The 19,880-nt window shown below is 47.4% G+C and overlaps 1 protein-coding gene across 2 annotated transcripts; it reads right to left on the bottom strand.

Moving 5' to 3' along the window:
- Positions 1-1,488: 1,488 nt before the first annotated feature.
- Zbtb49 (zinc finger and BTB domain containing 49) lies at positions 1,489-19,582 on the bottom strand. 2 transcript variants are annotated; one of them, XM_051164746.1, is made up of 7 exons: positions 19,014-19,582; positions 15,793-16,862; positions 12,969-13,015; positions 6,585-6,658; positions 4,337-4,419; positions 4,086-4,247; positions 1,489-2,301 (listed from the first exon to the last, which is right to left on the bottom strand). In XM_051164746.1, the coding sequence occupies exons 1-7, from the start codon at positions 19,163-19,165 to the stop codon at positions 1,625-1,627; spliced, it is 2,265 nt and encodes a 754-aa protein (XP_051020703.1). In that variant the 5' UTR covers positions 19,166-19,582; the 3' UTR covers positions 1,489-1,624. The 2 variants fall into 2 exon arrangements, with proteins under 2 accessions (XP_051020703.1, XP_051020702.1); XM_051164745.1 differs by having other exon boundaries at positions 15,793-16,865; positions 19,014-19,579.
- Positions 19,583-19,880: the final 298 nt, after the last annotated feature.

Genomic DNA, 19,880 nt, shown 5'->3' on the forward strand with positions numbered 1-19,880 from the left:
AAAATGGGTTAATGGCTCAGTGCAAGTGCTTCTAGAAAGCAAAGGGTCACTTCTTACCAGCTGGGTACACAGAAGGCAGAGATGGATTGTCCCATCAGTGTGATGGATGACCTGGTTGGAGAGCTGTGAGGACTATGGCGTGTAGCCTGGCTAAGAGGGATATGTAAGGATGAGGTGAGGGACCAAGGTGAGAGCTACTGGAGTGAGAAGCAGTGGGAGATGGGAGAAAAGGGAAGGGTGTAAGGGGCGAATATTCGCCAACAACCATCACATTCCAAGTTCAACCCAGACACGGGCTATTCAAGGCACCCACACTCAGGCATGCTCTTGGGCAGGATGCTCAACCCCCACGAAGCTCTGGTTCTGCCTTCTGTGCCAGTCTTAGGGGACCATGGTGTAGTAAGTGGCTAGGAAATTCGGAGGGGAACTGGATGTCACTCAGAGCTGACAGTTCTCTGGGCCTAGCTGTTCTCTGTGGAATCCTCCTGTCCTTGGCAGGCTGTCAGGTACATCGCTTTTCTGAGCTGGAGTTGCCAGAGGTTGTTCTCAAAGATTCTGGTAGGCAATCCACAGTGATACAAGGAAGCCATTCCCATGTCTGCTTACACATCCCTGAGACAGTAGTGTGGACATGTCAATCACAGAGGCCCTCGGGCCTGAGGGATGGAGAAAACTCAGGGCCAGGGAGTTTCATTAGGACAGAAGCTGACGGGAACTTCCACGTGGGTGCTAGACTACTTCAGCCTATCAAAAGCTTATCTCACCCTGAAGCCAGCCAGTCTAAAGAAGACCCTGCTCAGTTCTACCCAGAAGTGGCTGCTGGGTCAGGCTGTTCAGAGGACTCTGAGGCCCCTGCGCCATGCTGGTAACACCATTCAACTCAGGGCTTACAGCCAAGTAAGTCAGTAACACTTACTTCATTTTTGGGTGGTGCTGAGGTTCAAAGCCAGGATCTTTGGCATTGATATGTAATTTTATAGTACTAAGGCCTTCAGGTTAACACAAAGGCTTGAGAACTGGGCATGGTGGCAAATTCCTTTAATTCCAGCACTTGAGAGGTGCACAAAGAGGTGGATCTCTGTGAGTTCAAGGTCAGACTAGTCAGGTAGACAGTTCAAAGCTAGCTAGAGATACATGGTGAGACTTTGAATTAAAAAAAAAAAAATAAATACTGGAAAAATTGGAAAATATAAAACATTATATAGAAAAGCAAGTTCATTTATTCAAATTAAATTACAAGTTCCATATACAAATAGAATCTGTATAAATATTTAAAAATATAAGATACTAAAATCTTCTATCATAAAAACGTAAAAATATCTGTACTTTTATGTATACACATGTCACTTAACAGGACGAAAATGTACAGTTGCTGATGAGAGGTACACTGTCACTGTGATATGCATCAACTGTTCTCATGCCTTAGGCTGCCCTGGAAATAGGCCTAGGTGGTCAGTCTGCCTTCCTGGAACCAGAGGGGGCGAGCAGGCCTTTCTCCCAATTCCTGGACTCAAAGTGCTAGAGCTCCCAGCAATCACTGCGAGGGAAATTATCTGTTTTCCAGAGCTGAAAGGGAGCAAACCTGGCCAAGAAGGATGCTTCCCTCCAACGCTGAGACGGCACATCACTGCTCCAGCTCATGCTCATTCTGCAGCGTCTTCATTGCCAACCCCCACAGAGTCATGCTGGAGAAAAACTGTCCCTCAGAGCTCCTGTAAGTCACTGAAGGTGTTCTGCTGCCTAGTGGCTCACTGCAGTGGTTGTCCAAAGTGGCCAGGGAAGAGCGGGACACAGCCATGCTATCAGTCTGTGGCTGCTCAGTACCTACTGAGGTGTCCACATCTGAGTAAGCATAGGCCTGTGGCTGGCTCTGCAGCACCTGAGGCTTGGCCAGCTTAGCAGGATCCAGGTCCAGTTTGTCCTGGTCACTCATGCTGGGAGGATGGAGCATGGAGCGCACCTTACTGTAGGAGCCACTACAGTGACCATCAAATCCTGCCACAGAACTTTCCACCGGGTGCACAGGGAGCTTGACAGACACAGGCATCATCGTGACGGACACATCCTGGGAGAAGGAGTCAGAGCTCTGGGACCTGTCCAGGTCAGAGGTCTCCATGGCCTGGCTCAGCTCATCCAGCTCGGCTGGGCTCCTGGCATCAGCTCTGCCATGCATCTTCTTGTGCCGCCGCAGCACTGCAGACCGTGTGAAACACTTGCTGCAGATCTCACAGCTATACGGCTTCTCCCCAGTGTGAGTGCGGACATGCCTGCGCAGGTCTCCTGAGCCCCCAAAGCACTTCCCTGCAGAGAAGGCGTACTTCAGAATGGGAAGGATCCCCTCCTTCTGAACAACTGATCTACGGGAAGCTGGTGGGCCATGGCACCCTCACTTTGGATGAGGTCCCTCTCCGATGGGCCCTTGCAGTTTGAGGCTCAGCACAAGTCCTCTAGGCCTCGGGACTACTGCCCAGGCAGCCATGGCCGCTCCCACACTGGGCTGAAAAAGGCCCTCCTCAGAAGTGTTCCTCCTGTGCAGCAGTGCTGTCATTTGAGCCTGCAGTGTCCTTGATGCTTCCCAAGTGAGGATGCTACTTAGGGAGGATGAGGAAGCTTTATGAGAGGGGCCCAGCTAGTTAAAGTGAGTCACTCGAGCTAGACCTCTGAAGGGAGCCTTGAGCCATGGTGGCAGCAGGCAGGCAGGAGCAGCTGCTACTACAGTAATGCAGTAAGGCCAGCCTGGGCCCTAGCAACAGCCCTTTCCTGACGTCTGTGCAGGCGGCTTGTCATTCGGCCTGCTTCCTTGTGAGAAGTGGGACCTCAGTAGGTAACTGCAAAGGCCCTGATGTGTATGTACAGAGCTCCTTAGCTCCTTGAACTGGACAGACTGAGACCTTCTCCCTTAGTGAATGCGAATGCCACTGTCTTTGATTCCTCACTGTGTAGGCCTTATAAAGCAACAGCAGCATGTGGGGTGGGGTACAAAGCAGAATGCCCTTGAAAAATCAAACTAGATAGGACTCTCCAGGCAAGAAAACCCTGAATACCTCCATAAAAACCTGAATCAGCACACACCAATAGCTCACCATGTTTTGCCTAGTGCCAGGTTCACAGTTTTCACATAACATCAGGCATCTTCGCAGCTTTACACGTGTTGTCCTGGTAATGTTTGTGGTAGTCTACAGCTTGGCAGTTTCCTGGCTCTTCCTTTACTACTGTGTGTCCTAGCTGCTTTTTGCTCCCTGCCATCTCTGGCCATAAAGCAGATGCTTTGCCTTTTGTTGACCCACTACCTTAACTAGGAAGTTGCCGCCACCACCCGTAGGGTACCTAGTATGTGAGTTAGCATGAAGAGTGGAGTAACCCTGACCTCACAGTTATTAGGGCACAATAGAGAGTTGGCTACATCTGTCAAAACAAAGACAGGAATGAAACCCTGGCTGCATTCCCAAAGCTCTGTGCTGTCAGATGCCAACTGCAGCCCCAGCCCTCTGGAACCTAATCCAGGTGCACTCTGAGCAAACCCCAACTGCTCTGAACAGACCATTATATGGATCGGTCACTCAGTCACCACAGCTCCATCAGCATTGTCAATCTGACACATACAACGCTACATGGGCACATGGCCTCCTCGGGTGCTTGGGGGTGTATGAGTCTAGATTCCATGCAGTGGTCACAAGCTACAGGGGCAGCTGTTGTCTTAATCTGTGCAGCAAGGCAGCTGAGGTGGAGAGCTACCTGCTCTCCATCTATTATCAATACCCACAATACCCAAAGGGCCTAGACAGGCCCTTTGCCTTCTAATTTGTGACTCCAAGAAGCAAGCTCTTTGCTCCCAGACTCCATTCCTTCCCATTAGGGCTGCCAGCTCTTGGAGCTGCTTTATATCTGGAGCATCAGGGTCAGTTCCTGATGCTTTAAAGATGCAGAGTCTGGTATGTGGCATCATTCCTGTGAGGAGGCAAAGGAACTACCACTTTCACACTCTATGAGAACAGCGACTTGCGGCAGCCACCTTACTATGCAGGGTGGGCAACTCCACCTCACATAGGATGAGGCCAGCTTTCCGGATGGCCAGTATCACTCACCGCAGGCAGGGCAGCTGTAGGGCCGCTCTCCCGTGTGCCGCACACGATGCTTAACCAGCTTCCTCTGCATGTTGAAGGACTTCCCACACTCATCACAGGTGAACACCTTGTCAGCCGTGTGTGTCTTTTTGTGTTCCTTCAAATTGCTGAAATTGCTGAACCCTAGGCAGACCACAACAAGGGTTAGGCTGATAGACAGGAACCCGCAGCAGTGACCCTGAGCACCAAGGGACTCGCTCACTCAGCAATACCTCGGCCACATGTGTCACACAAGTGTGGCTTCTCTCCAGAGTGAATGATGATGTGGCGCTGGACATCACCAGAGGCCGCAAACCTGCAAGGAAGTGCAAAGTCCTATGAGAAGCCTGGTGACACCAGTGATGAGCCGCTGACAACTGGGGCCATTCAGAGGAGATAGGCTGCGCCACCAGCTTTGAATAGCGTGGGATATGGCCTGCCTTGTGTATAAAACATTTCCATTTCTCTGCTTCAGGGGAAGCAGAAAATGATGCCAGCATTTTGGTTTTAGGATACTTCCTGTTTGCTTCATCACACTTTCCAGTTTCCAACAGCACAAGACCAGAAAGCCAACAGTTAAATGAAACAGAGTCTCACAGTTCATTTTCTTACTTTAAAAAAAAAAATTGCATTTATTTATTTAGTGTATTTACACTGCAGCATGCAAGTGGAGGCTGGGGGTAATTAGTGCTCTCCTTCCACTGATGGATCCTTGGAACTAATTCAGGTCACCAGGCTAGGTTGCAAGAGCCTTCATTCTCTGAGCCATCTTGCTGGCAAGTCTCACGGTTCAAATGAACATGAAACCCTGTGGTGCTGACATCCTGGTGGGATTATTGGGCTTATGGGAAAACACCCCTTGTGGTGTGCCAGCTCAAGGCACACGTTGAGGAGCACAGGGTGAGCTCTGCATGGTCTTGGCCATGAAACCATCTCTGCTCATTCTAGAGTGAAACAAGACTTCAGGTTTCAGGCCAGGGACAGTTTGGCTCCCCTGCACCCATCCTACAAAATGAACTTGCTTACCTTGAGCCCAAACTGGAGACTCAGACACACTCATCCTAAGACAGAGCGGCAGAGATGGGGATGAAGAAGGAAGCTACCCCCAGCCCAGGACATGCTGAGTGCCTGAGGGTCCATTATTGTCTCCACACACAGGAAGCCCTTTCACCCTACCATAACCTGTGTTTCGGGATGGGAAACAGGGAGCACAGTTGCTCACTCTCTTCGGCAGGCAGCAAGTACCTCCTCACCCATGAGGTTAAGTCTACTCTTTCCTGGTTGGCCCCCACCCCCACCTGTGATAGCTGGTGGGTTGTTCCAAGGCAGGTGAAGCACAGAGAAGATTTTACATAGAATTCCCAAGATCCTAATTTTCAACACTTCAAAATACACTCAGGAGCCTATAGGAAGCAACAGTACATGAGGCAGTTCTGTCTGTGCTGCTGGCTACCTGCCTTGACCAGATGATTGCCACCCAGAGCTTGGCTTTATGTTCAGGCGGCTGCAACAGAAGGGAGCTGTGGTCAGCCAGGCAGCCTTTGCTCTATTCCATTTTCCTCCAGTGCAGAGGTAGGCCATGTTCCCAAAACCCATTTGAGGCTGACTTCTCCGTCTGCTGTGCTCAGTGTGTGCTGTGGGGTATGTTGGAGGGCTCTGGCTTCTGAATGATACTGTGTCCATCTCTAAGCTCCAGACATTGCAAGGGAGACTTGTGAAGGGCACAGAACATGAGCTACTGACGTTTATGCTACCCTACAGCACAGAACAGATGGTGGGAGTAACAGACGCTGGGCAAATGAGTTACCCAGACATGGAGCAGTGGGGATGCCTTGGCTTGCGAGACTTCTGGTTGAGGCCTGATGTTCTAGCACAGTTGCAGGAGAGAGGAGTAAAAAGCCCCTGGCCTACTATCAAGCAAAGGGATGGAGGGCTGAGGCTGTGATCTCCATACAGGAGGGATGGGCAAGCTCTTCATTTACCCTATGCCTTGTGAAAGGAGTCACTGCAAAGGTGTCAACCCACTCAAAAAGGACGATTCTTTGTTGCTATGCCAACACTCAGTTTTCAGGTCAAAACTCACCTGCTAAGGCTGAGTGTTATTGATTCTGTCCTAAAGCCAAGAGCTTAGTTTGATAGCACAGCTTAGGTGCCGTCTTTTATCTTCTCTCTGGAGGTCTAGTCTCAGGCTGCAGACACTGTTTCCCCTGACTAGACAGTCTCCTCTTTCGGGATGTTTTCAGAATGATCATTTCAGCATAAACTAGTTCGTTTCCTGTAGAGCTGCATCCTTCCTGAGGCCCTGGCCTAGATTTTCATGCTTTCTTCTTATTCTCCCCTGTGTTGAAGAGTGAATGCACTTGTGCTCTGCCATGGCTGTGTGGCTGTGTGTGAGCCCTGGTGACCAATGACGTGCACTGGACAAAGACACTTGGACCACCCACAGTCCCTTACATGTGGCACCTTGAGCCCAGCACTGACCTCTTTCCACAGATTTCACAGATGTATGGCTTCTCCCCAGAGTGCCGGCGTAAGTGAGTCTGAAGATTGCCTGCCTATAAGAGGACAAGAAACACACCAATAATGAAGGACCAAAAAAGTTACACAAGCTCAAAAGGGAACTGACAGATTTAGCAGATCCTACCACACTTCTAATAGAGGGCAGCCAGGAAGCTGTGCGCAAGGCCAAGGGCAGCTACCTGCTGCACAAGGAGCCCCAGCTGTGGCCTCAACACTGGTGTCCACTTTGTGATGCTTCCTGTGTAAAAGGGGAGGAACTTGGGCTCCCAGGACTAATTTTAGGCAGACCTTGATATACTTAATTAGGACCACCCATGTGCAGGGTCATCTGGAGATTTAGCAATCAGGGGGCTTATCTCAATGCTCATGACTTCTTTCTAAAACCCAGGCATTTGTTTGAAAGAATCAAATGACCTTTCCAGAAAGTGTGTCTTCTCACAATAAGACTGGCTCTGCCTGGCTGGCTTTGCATTTTTCACCTCTATGTGAGAGTGCATCTCAGGAGAACGTAGCAGCACTGGGGCTCTTTGCATCCCTAGTGAAGCTGGCAGGGTTTTGCACATAGATTTCCATACACTCATCAGAGTGAAATCAGAAAATTACCTAATAAGAGAGAGCAAAACTGCAAATGCTTCCCGTGTCACAAATGACCCCTGGAAATGTTCCAAATTAGGGTTGAGAGGCAAAGCCTTCCCTTTCTTTACCTGAACAGCTTAAGCTGTGCCCTGCTGACAAACAAGCCCACAATGACAAAGATGCCTGTGGGCCATACTGCAGTGCACAACAGAGCCAGAAGGGAGAGTGCGCAAAAGCCAGCTGATAAGTTCTCTCTTTACCTCTGCAAGCAGCCTCCAGCAAAATGTAAGGACAGTTCTGGTTACAGTCCATCTGTGAGTCAAAGCTCACAGATACAAAAGATGCTGCCTGAACAATGTCATGGGAAGCCCCAGTTAGACACGACACTCAAGACCGATAAACACAGCTGAGAGAAAACAATAACCAGAGGGGTTTTGGCAGAACATTGGTAAACAGACTGTTTTTAATATAGGGACTATTAATAACAAGACCATGGCAAACGTCAACAGCAAAACCCTCACGCTGAAATCCTAACTACGCTTTTATACCCACTGGCAACTGGTATTCTATTTTCCAGCTGAGAAGCTGACATTAGGCAAATAGAACAGCTGCTCAGAGCCATGGCTGGGCTGGTTAGTACTGGTCTTAAGAGTGCAAGTCTTCTCTGCTTTTGCAAATCACAAGAAACTGACATGTCCTGAACAGTCAACAAGACACCCACTTTGCACCTGGGACACTGCCTCTTGGAGAGCGGGATTTCAAATACTAATTGCTTTAGCCAGCAGCATGCAAACTTCAGAAAAACCAATGTCATGCACTAACACAACCACCAACACAGCATCTGCTCCACTGCCGGGCGGAACCCTCTGTCTCACTCAAGTTCTTCAGTAAGTATGTATTGTGATGAAACACAGTCTGAGCCATTTATAGCAAGAACACCACACACACACAACACTGTACAAGCTCAGAGGATGACTTTTTTCAAAGCAACTATACCCCAACACTCTTCTTATGTACAGTGTGACAAGCAGTAGTAGATGAATGTAGTAATATAGGCCTGTAGTCCCAGCACTCAGAAGGCTGAGGCAGGAAGACTACCATGAGTTTGAGGTGAGCCAGTGATACCATCAAGTACCAGGACAGCCAGGACGACATAAAGAGACTGTCTCAACAAAACAAAAACAAAACAAAACCCAAAAAAACAAAAACAAAAAACAAACAAACAAAAAACCCACAAAAGCCAAACCAAACAAAACCCACAAAAAACCCAAGCAAATTAAAACAAACAACAAAAGAAAGCATCAGCAACAAAAACCTTCACATAGCACATGGAAATACATACCAAAATCAGCATCTTTCCCTAGATACAGTAGCACATAACTAGGGTGACAAACTATACAAACACATATTAAATAAAACTGATATAATGACTTGGGAAAATAACCCTCCCCCAAAAAAAACCAACAACCAATCTATAGTGCACTTAGGTAATTTGTACAGATGACCCAGGAGACCTGGCCCTGTTATTTTAGGCATTAATCCATACTTTTTCTTTTTAGTAGACTGTAGCCATGCTATTGGTATCCAAAGTGCACAGAGTACATCTTAAAAACAAACAAACAAAACAAAACAAACAAAAAACAACTCATCTGCAGTTGTGTTTACAGAAACTGTGCCACAGTGATAACTATGTTATGAACAGAGAGCTCTGCTCAGTAGCTGCACGCATCGCTAGACTCAAGGCTCATAAAGCTGTACTGTATTTTACAGACAGGTCAGCTGAAGCTCTTGAGAGGCCTTGGGTCACAACACTGGAGCTGGGAGAGCTAATTCCCCTGGTCTTCATGCTGTTGTTTGTCTCCTGAGACTGGGTCTCACTATGTTACCCTGGCTGGACTGGAACTTATTATGTAGACCAAGCTGGCCTCAAACTCACAGAGATCTGCCTGCTTTGAGAGCTGGGATTAAAGATGTGCATCACCACGCTTGGCTACTTTTGATTTATCTGCTGACTCTAAATGAGAGACGCATGGGAGAACAGCAAAATAAAAGGATCCAGAGGGTCCTAGAAATCTACAAGTAGAACAATATGATAGGCAGATTTGGGCCCAGGGGTCCCGCTCAAACTAAGGCACCAGCCAAGACAATACAGGAGGTAACTTTAAACCCCTTCCCAGATCTAGCCAATGGTCAGAATATTCTCCACAGTTGAGTGGAGAGTGTGATACGACTTTCTCACATACTCTGGTGCCTCACATTTGACCATGTCCCCTGGAGGGGGAGACCTGGTGGCACTCAGAGGAAGGACAGCAAGTAGCCAAGAAGAGACTTGATACCCTATGAGAATATATAGGGGGACGTAATCCCCCTCAGGAACAGTCATAGGGGAGGGGAATAATGGGAAAAGGGGGGGGGAGGAATGGGAGGATACAAGGGATGGGATAAACATTGAGATGTAACAAGAATAAATTAATAAAAAAAAATAAAAATAAAAAAAAAAAAAAAAAAAAAAAAAAAAAAAAAAGCTGAAGATATTAGCAAAAAAGAATTTTCTTTTTAATAACGTGTAAGTTAAGACAGAGTAAATAACAGAAAAAATCCCACCAGAAAAAAAGAAGTAACGTCCAAGCGCATGAGTTGGCTCAGCAGGTAGATACTTGCCTCCAAGACAGATGTACTCAATTCAATCCCCAGGACCCACATTCATGCTGGATGTATTCAACCATAAAGAAACCTGGCCTCACTTTCCCATAGCTGGTAGCTGAGTAAGAGTGAGGGGCTCACAAACTCAGATGGAAAACATCTCAGACATTAGCCATCTAGCTGAGTTCCAAGTCTTTAGGATTTCAGAAAATGCTAACATTAAAAAGACACTAAGGACAAACATACACTCCCCTGTTAATGTTATGAAATGATGTGATTAGACCCACAGAAGCCCCAGATGAGCGCTGCAGGACATGGTCATTAAGGTGTCCCTGTTTCTTGCACTTTCACCAAGGATGGGGTGAATGGTTGCTCTGAAGTCAGCCCAGCACTCAGGACCCTGCCTCTGAACTGTCCCAGAAGGCTTCCTTGACATACTATGTTTGACAAGGGAAGGCACCCCCATCTAGATAGCACTACAAGAAAACATGGACTCTCACCCAAGACTGCCCTCGGCCTCTTGGAATGTGGTACCAGCTGATCAAAGCTTTTCTTCCTGCCTCCCTGGGGAGAAAGAACAGCTCTGATTTTCTCCAAAGATAGGCTTTTCCTCTCCCGAACTGTCTTGGAAGTACTGGTATCCTTGTGTACCACACAGGAAGCACAGAACACAAGACATAGCCATTCTCTAAGAGCATGGGATGCTATGAACAGCTGAGTGTATCACCACCACAATCCAAGATGATGCTGGCTAATATGCCACAGTGCCTGCTGGCTCATAAGCAAAGCTGTGGTTAAGGGCAGGCAGGCTAACTCTTCTAGACAGCCAATCATTAGGAAACAGGATCAGAGATTCTTACTAGTAAATGCTTTCAAACTTTCCAATTCTCTGAAGAAAAAGCTCTTAGGACCTCAGTACTCCAGCACATCCTGGCGGACCAAAAGGGGTATCCCAAGGAATGGTGACCGCCACTGTTCACTCTAGTCCTTTCCAGAAGAATGTATAGTGGAGATGGGATGGCAGGGCGTTATCTTCTGGGTATCTTAGGCAACAGCACCCTGTCCCCCACCCCGAGTCCTAGCTGTCTCCAAGGCTCATCCAAAGACAGCCAAGTGCTGCCCTTAGCCTTCCACGCATGCCACGCCTGTCAGGCAGCCATGACTGCTCTCTTCTCTCTGTCTGCACTGCTTCTACATGTATTCTGGCATCGCTGTCCCGAGTCTCCTTGTCATTGACAGTCTGAACACTTATTTCTTTCTTTGAACAGCAAGCTCTGTAGTCTTGCTCGTGTCTGTAGCATCCTAGCATGTGGCAGAGCTAGGGATAGCTTAGTGACAAATAACTCTTACTAAATCAGGCTTTTAAAACAGTCCTTTTTCAAAAGTTTCATCCCTGTGCTATGAAAATAAAGCAGCAAGACTCATCTGAAAACTACAGCCAGAGACACTCATAAAAACCTGACAGAGCAGACACAATCCAGAAGAAAGGGGCTTTCCAGACAGCCGTCCTGGGTAGCATGCAGAAGTTGGACCCAGATCAATGTCTAAAGCATGGTTCTTACACTTGGCTGTACATCAAAATCACTCTTTAAAAAGATGACAGAGACCCACTCAAAGCAAGAACAGGGTGTTTCTGAGGGACAGTATAGCAGCAGTGCTGGGGGAGGGGGAGCATGTAAAAACTACATTTGAAGACCAAAGGACAACTTGCAGTAGCTGCCTCTTTTCCTTCCACTGTGTGGAAGAAAAAGTTGTCAGGCTTGGCAGCAACACTCCTACCTGCTAAGCTATCTCACTGGCCCTAGTCCTATGCAGCTATGATGAAAATGGTGGTGCGGAGGACCACAGAAGAACCGAGTGCAGAGCCATGAGGGAGGGTACATGTTGTTTTAGGAACCTCTTCTCATCAACGTCTTACTCCTGCACATGCTCTAGGGCAGGTGTTCCTTCATTCTTGTCTAACAGATCAAGACAGTGTCTCACCGAAGGTCACAAGTGAGTAACTCTGACAGAGGAAGGTTCAACTCCAGACCCTTAAGCTTCAGAGGCCAAGCTCTGCACTCCAGTGCCCAGGCGAAAGGCAGCGAATGCCTCGGGGATGGTGATAGAGGGATGATAATAGAGGGACGACTCAACACCTGTCCAAAGCTGGGGAACTCATGATGACACGCGACATGATATTATCCTCAAGTCATCACCCTGGGAAGGCAGGGCCAACCACAAGAAGATGCAGGGAGTCATGGAGAGGTAAGAGTGAACTGTGCAGACTAGCCAGGTGCATAGGAATGGGGAAGCAACCCCTCAAAGGATGCTGGAAGAGGCAGGAAGGGTGTGTAACAAAATGGCACTGCATCCATGCTCCATGGGCCTTCCTTCCCAATCCCTGCCACATCACAGTCTGCCGCCCTATGGTAGAACCAGCCCAAAGCCACTTTGTGGCTGAGCAGAATTTCACACAGCAGCACTATGGAGCTACTACACTGAATGGGACAGCAGTGCTGGCTATTCCCCCTGCAGAGTCCCACTCTGGATGCCTGGAGCCCTAAATGTGACCACAAACAGAAGGACACTCTATTTCAGAGAGAAAAGCAGCTGCCCTGAGCCAGACTATGACACTGGACACTTTCTGTGGAGGGGAAATCTCTGAATGCCTTTGAGTCCAGCCCCAACCCAGTACTTGCCATAGCAAGGCACAGTAAGTTTGTACAAAATTTCACCACGCCCAAATGACCTTCCTAGAGGTCAGCTCAAAAGCCTCAGTCAAAGTAGGGAATAAAATGGCTTGGTCTATTCTTGCCCAATATTCTGCCTATAAGTCCAGTGAGACCTAGCCCAGCACATTGTACAGCTCCAGGGAAGTTTAATGTGGACCACTGGAAACTTCAAGACACCCCAGAGCAGGACTCATCATCAGTGGAGAAAAAGAAAAGGTGTGGTGAGGGCTCTCACAACTGTGGTACCTTCCAATGCACGGGAAATGTGTGTTCTGACCCAGCCCCAAGTCTCTAAGCTACAGCTACCACCACAGGTTTCTCTTCCAAGGACAAAAGTGAGTCTTATGGGTAATGAAATAAGCAATGGGGTTTAGGCTTCCAATTATCAACAGTAAAATAAGAGTATTCCCACCTGAGAGAAGTGTTTCCCACAAATGTTACATTCAAAAGGTTTCTCACCTAAAACAAAGCAAAACACAACAATTTGTTGTCAGTACAAGATTTGTACAATAATTTTTGTTCAAAATATTTGATCTCCTGCGCAGCCCCTTTCCAAGCAAGCATTACATTCTTCTGTGTTTTATTTTAGAACAAAACCTCCCTCTGTAGCTCAGGCTGACCTGGAACTCTCAGCAGTTCCTGCCTCTGCCTCCTGAGTGCTAGGATTACAGGTGAGAGCCACCACAACTGGCCCATGACATTCTTTACTCCCGAAGTGCGGCACAGGGCATCTCTACTTCCAAATACTTAACTCTCACTCTGAGATACTCCAGAAAGATGATAAAATCAAATCTATATACCTTCATCTAAAAGGCAAAATAAACTAACAGGCAAACCTATGGTGAAATAAAAAGACTGCCCAGTTTCCTATCAGCACAAAACCAAATAAGAGCTTTGTTATTGCATGTCTTTATTTGACCTCTGACTCCTAACAGAGTGGACAATCCCTTTATACCAGGGGGGGCTATGGACATAGGAGCCCAAAGAGTTGGGCACAGGTGGCCTGAGGCCCTCTGCATTACCTCCCTCCCTTTGCTGAGACACAGAGGTGGTCCTCCACAGCAGAGAGGGGTGTGGCCTGCTGCATTTTTCACTCTGGGTGCAGTCACTCAATTACTGCTTTCTGGGACACAATAGCCTGGAGGACACAGCACTGCTACAAGAAGCTGCAGCTGTTCTGGATGAAGGTCTGCTGGGAGGCGTACTTTAGTATGCATGAATATAATAAATGGACCTTGAACCCCCAAGAGCTGTCATTTCCCCCTCTCCCCAATTCAAGTGGCTACATTAAGATCCTCTTAAAAGTAACAACACTGGTTCCTGCATACAGGGCATGTGACCTTGGCAGTGCCAACTTGCAGCTTTCTGGGCTTGTACTGAGCTTGTCTTCAGCACTGGATGATCATGACCATGTAGGCCTGTGTTCTGCACTCTTTCTGTAATTACTAGTGTAACAGATAACAGCAAGGTCAGGCCCCCAAAAAGAGATAAATCTGAAAAAAGAGAAGTCATCAGTCACAAGAATTTTAGCAACTCTATTCCAGTGGGTCTTGGGAGCCCTTTCTACTGTTAAAATTGAGGATCTATAGAGCTTTAGTCCTACTGGCTGTGACTATTAACACATACACATTGGAAATGAAACAGGAGGCATTCTGAAGAGAGAGAAACACACATCTCATTGGCCACGAGTGGGACACCATCACACACCATGTGGCCACTGGCATCTTCCATGGCACACCGAGAGGAAGGAAGTGGCATCTGCACCATTCTGAAACAGCTCTGGCCTCACAGATCCCTGGCGTCCAGGCCACGCTCTGCTGCCTTCTCAATGCAGCACTTATGTCCAAGGAAGTGTCTCTGCCCTATGGACTGTATCACAGGTGCTCTCCAGCATTAGTGATTTAATTTTGCTTCTTTAAAGCTACAACAGGTAAGTTTCTAAAAGAAAAATGAAATAAAACTGACAGTATTCCTCAAGCTGTAGGAAATTAACCACACAGAATGACTTTAATCAAGTTGTTTTCACAGCAAGACTGAGTGAGGGTTGCCTTTACCTGGTCTCATTTTGAACTACTAGTAATGAAATAATGACAGCCTTTACATTCAATACACTGACATTTATAAAGGACTTCTATAAATAGTGAAGATGTCTCCATTGAGGCATGAAGTGGAAATCACCTGAGCAAACCAGAAGCCCAAAGTGCTAAGAGAACAGCCTGTCAGGGAAGGCAGCTGGCAGCTTACAAGCAGGGCAATCTGGAAGCCTGCTGCTGTGTGTCGCTGCTGTTCATGGCTATGCTTTTGGAGAGGAGAGGCATATTCTTAGGACAAGGTCTCACTCTGTAGCTCTGGCTGTCCTGGAATTCACTATGTAGACCAGGCTGTCCTCAGACTCCCAAGGGGTCTGCCTTCCTGCCTGCCAAGCGCTGGGATTAAAGGTGTGCACCACTACCCCCGGCTCATGGTATGACTTAGCTGTTACTAATTCATGATGACTAATAATTCTTCTCAGTTATCCAGAGGGGAGTGAGGCGTAGCTATTACACAGTGTGATGTTTATTATATAATACCTTTAAAAACTTGTGGGAAAGACAATGGGATGAATTAAGATAATAAACATTTGGAAGTTCAATATCTCAGGTGGCAAGATTTTCATTTGAAAGCATTAGGTGGGGAGTGGGGCTGGGGGCCAGACATAGCTCAGTGGCAGAGTAGCTGCCCAGCAAGCATCCTTGTACCACTAAAACAACAAACAAACAAACAAAAATCAAGGAGTTAACGTTTCTTATTTAGTTTATTTCTTGCCTCCAAAATCCTAAGTTTTCAAAATTAAAATTACTTCTGAGAGAAGTTTGAGAATGGTTCAAATCTAATCACTACAGTTCACTATCCGACTACACTCTGCTGAGAAAAGACACTTAAGAGCCCTAAAGAGACAACTGACTACCAGCGTGTCTGTTTTACAGTTAGAAACCAGTGCATCAAAGCAGCTGACTGCAGCAGGCCGAGGGAACGGATCGTGAAAGGCCGCCATCTTTTTACAGCAGCTTCATGATGCTCTGCACAGAACATATGCACACGTCATCAAGAAGTGCAGCAGATGGTAACCAGCACCCTGGAGCCTCACTGCAGACATCAGTGGCTCCACCGAGGAGTCAGGTGTCCTATAGACAAGGCCTGGCAGGGGGATGGGCACGCTGCTTCCTTCTCCGTGCCTGGGGCTCAGGGCAGTGTACCTGTATGAGACCGTTTGTGCAGCTCCAGATTGCTTGGGTGTTTAAAAGGCTTCCCACACAATTCACACGCATATTGTCTCTGGGACTGCAGGGCCTGGGATGGGTCTTCCCATGTGGCTGGGGCTTCCGGGATCTCCACCTCGTGGCTGCTCTCTGGACCCAGCTCTTCCTTCCCTTTTTCTACAGTGGTTTGACTTCTGTCTCTCTCGCCTGCATCTTCCTTAGCAGCAGATTCCTCCCTCCTGACCAACCCATTATCTGACTCGGGATGCGGAGTTTGCTCAGCTGACTGCTGTGACTTGAGGAAGTTTAGTTTTTTCAGGTGCATGGCCTTCTTCAGCCTCATCTGTTTGGCAGGTGGCTGGCAAAGGGAGTCTGCCTCAGAGTCAGTGCCTGAGTTCCTGATGGGTGGACCCAGGAAGGTGGAAGGCAAGTGCTCTGGAGACTCTAGAACAGCTGGACGGCTCTCCACAGAAGGCTGTGAGTCTGCTGCAGCGAGGTCTGAGGAGGAACTGGGAGTGAGCACCTGCTCTGAAGCAGGCTCCCGGCTGGGGCAGGCAGTTTGCTTGTAGTACTGCTTGCTGTACAACGCTCTGAATTTGTAATAGTAGTTCGGCTGTTTGCAGGGAAGCTCTGGGCAGCTGCCACCTACAACATCTGGTTTCGACCCTTCTGTGGGCCGACTGAAACCTGCTGATGGAGCATGAGGATTCAGTTCAGCCAGGACTTTAGAATGCGGGCCTTCTGAAGAGCACTCCTGCAAGGAGGGAGGGTAGTGCTCACTTACCGCACAGGGGCTATTGAGAGGCACGCTCTGCAGGGAGAAGGCACCTGTACAGGGCACGCCTGGCAGCTGCACTGCAGAGGCCGACTTCAGAAATGTGTGGCACAGATTCAGAACATTCTGCACTTGCAAACACTGCGCTGTGTCCAGCATCACCTGAATGTTGTCCTGGTTAAGGTCGAGGTGTGACGTGTACATGAAGTCCAGGATCTGCCCTATGCCGCTGACGTTTTTAACGTCCAGGTGAAAAACGTCGTTCTTCTGGCTTGAAGAGCTCTGAAAGAGGCTTCTAACAAAAGAAAGTGTTAGCTACTTTCACATTCTGCTAGCTTGTTCTCTTAAAGTTTTTACATAAATATTAAAAATATTACGTCTATGAATACTAATGCTTTTGTCACAACTATTTTTAATGTTCTATTTCTAAAGTATTTCATGTCTATTGATTTTGTTCTAGGGTTTTTGTGTTTAAGTGTGCTGTGTGTGCACACATACATGTGCGCATAAGTGAAGGCCAGAGAAGCTTTAGGTGCTGTTCCTCAAGCACCACCACCCTGTTTTAGAGGAACAGAGTCTCTAAGTGTCCTGGAGCTTACAAAGAAGCCTTGGCTGGCTGGCCACTGAGCCCCAGGGATTCACTCGTCTCTGTCTCCCCAGTTCTAGAATTACAAGCATGTACCACCATGCCTGGATTTTCTCATGTGGGTCTTGGAGATCAAACTCAGGTCTTCCTGCAGTAACTCTATGGAACATGATCCATTCTGCTCAAAATACAATTAACTACATGCAGCAATTACACACTGACATAGAACTGGAAAAAAAATTACATACTTCAGTATTTGAAGTTTAGTTTAACATGAAACACTTCACACAATATAACATACATGCATGTGTGTGTGTGTGTGTGTGTGTGCGCGCGCGCGCGCGCGCCTTAAAACTTCTAAAGATAAAGACAGACACCATAACCAAGTCTCAGTATATACTCACTATGTAACCTGTAATTTGTCTGTTGGTTTGGTTTGGTTTTTATTTCTTTGAAACAGGTCTTACTAGGTAGACTTAGGTGGCCTGGGACTTGCTGTATAGACCAGACTGGCCTAGAACCCACAGAGACTCCTGCCTCTGCTTCCCCAGTGTTGGTGTGCCCGCCACCAGGCCTTTTTGGCTGCTTTGCAGAGACTCAAAGGTCCATAAGTCAACAGGATGAACTGCACCTTGACTTAATGGGGGAAAAGAAAGAAAGAAAGAAAGAAAGAGAGAGAGAGAGAGAGAGAAAGAAAGAAAGAAAGAAAGAAAGAAAGAAAGAAAGAAAAGGCGCACGAAGCCCAGGCGCCTTGTTCCAGAGTGGGCTGAGTTCACAGGGAGGGACCTGGCATCAAGTACAACCTCAGAAGGTAATTTGAGAAAGCTAGCTGTCTCACAGACCTGCTGTGGACATTTTTCGACAGTCACCTGCTTCCTCAGCAGCCTTCGGTTTCTATGCTAGCTCAGAACAGTCAACATAGCACACCTGCAAGAGATAACTATCTTGGGAAAACAAAAGAAACTGTAGACAGCAAAGCACAAGAATATGAGATCATTCTGCACAGGGACAAAAACTGCCACCCACCCTACTGCGCACAAGGCTTAATGCCACCATAGGGTTATTAGGGCAACAGGAGGCCACTTTCCACACACTGCTGACCAGAGCAGGTAGATGTGCACTAAAGAGTAGCGTCTGAAGAGAGAGACTTACTAACCAGAGAATTCACTTCTAAAGAACAGGCAACTGTACAAAGGTTTAGCTACACTGAAACACAACTGCTTGGTGTTATTCAGTACATATAAATCACATAAGCCAAAACTATGGCAGGAGTAACTAAGCTGAAGTTAAACCAAAGATTTTCTTACAACATCCACATAGAGACATAAACTGAGCTGCTTTAATTTGGGAAAGGAGGGAGGTAGGAAGGAGGGAGGAGAGAGAGGAGGAAAGCATACAGAACCCTTTCCCCACGCTGATTTCTTTCTTTTTCTGGACAGAATTACCCCTCTGCGGCCTTGGCTGGCCTGGCACTCTATCCTCTTGCCATGGTCTCCCATGTGCTGGGATGACAGACGTACACGACAGGCAACATTCTTTACCCTCATTTCTTACTGTAGTGAGATTCCTACCGCAGATTCAATTCCTTACTCATTTAATTCAGAAAGGAAGTGAAACACAGAGAGAATTCTGAAATTAATTCTTTTCAATCATCCCCAATATACTTGAGAGTCTCTTTTCTTTTCGGGTTATTCTAAATACAAAATGATACTAATTCAAGAAATAAGAAAACCCAAAACTCTCCTTTTGTTTAAACTCCAAAGACAAAGAGAAAATCCCGAAGAAGGTGAAATGTAGCCCCAGTACTTTCCTGCCAGAGTCTCCTTGGCAGTGGAGGGCACAGTGTGGGGCACTCACCTGAAATACTGGCTGAAGGCTGCCAGCACGTTCTTGTGGGCTTTGAAGCAGACTCCCCTCACCACCAGCATGCAGTCACAGAGCAGGCCTTGGATCCGCTGCTCTCGCAGCTGCTGGAGAAGGTGGCAGCTGTGAACAGCAGCAGGGTCCATACTAGATCCTGAGACCTACAGCAAAGAATGTAGGTGAGAGACTCTCAAGGACACCACTGGGACAAGGAGCCCCAAACGCACAAACTGCCCTTGGCTTTCATCACGTGCATCAAGGTTGCCCACTGAACTGTTTGGGCAACATCTAGCTCAGAGCTGTTCAGCCCAACTCTCTGCAATATGGAAATGCCTCCCCTCAGTGGTTCATTATGGGAGCCATTAGCTATGTGAAACCCAAAGCATGTGAGTGTGCTAATCTAGAACATGGCTATGATAATACTGTATGCATTTCTTTTATGGCCAACTGTGAACATGCTACATTAAAAAAAAATAATAATACATATACACAAACAATCATAAAAAAAGTCAACCAGCTAAGATCAAACCGTATTTATTAAACACCTGGTGATGCTTAATCTTGACCTTCAACTTAATGGGATCAAGTACCCAGGAACGCATCTCTCTCAGTGTCTGAGGGCACTTACAGAAAGGCTAAAATGAGCAGGAAGACCCACTGGAATGTAGGTGACATCATCCCATGACTGGGGTGCCACACTGAATAAGCAGTATGCACCTCCCAGCTTCCTGGCTGCAGCAGATGTACTGGGACCCCCTGCTTCTTGCTCCTGCCACCAAGCCTCCCCTGCCATGATGGACTGCACCCTCAGATTGTGAGCCAAATTCAACTCCTCCTTAAGTTGCCAGTGTCAGACATTTT

The sequence above is a fragment of the Acomys russatus genome, chromosome 22 (genome assembly GCF_903995435.1).
Source record: "Acomys russatus chromosome 22, mAcoRus1.1, whole genome shotgun sequence".
In the NCBI taxonomy this organism is placed as follows: domain Eukaryota; kingdom Metazoa; phylum Chordata; class Mammalia; order Rodentia; family Muridae; genus Acomys; species Acomys russatus.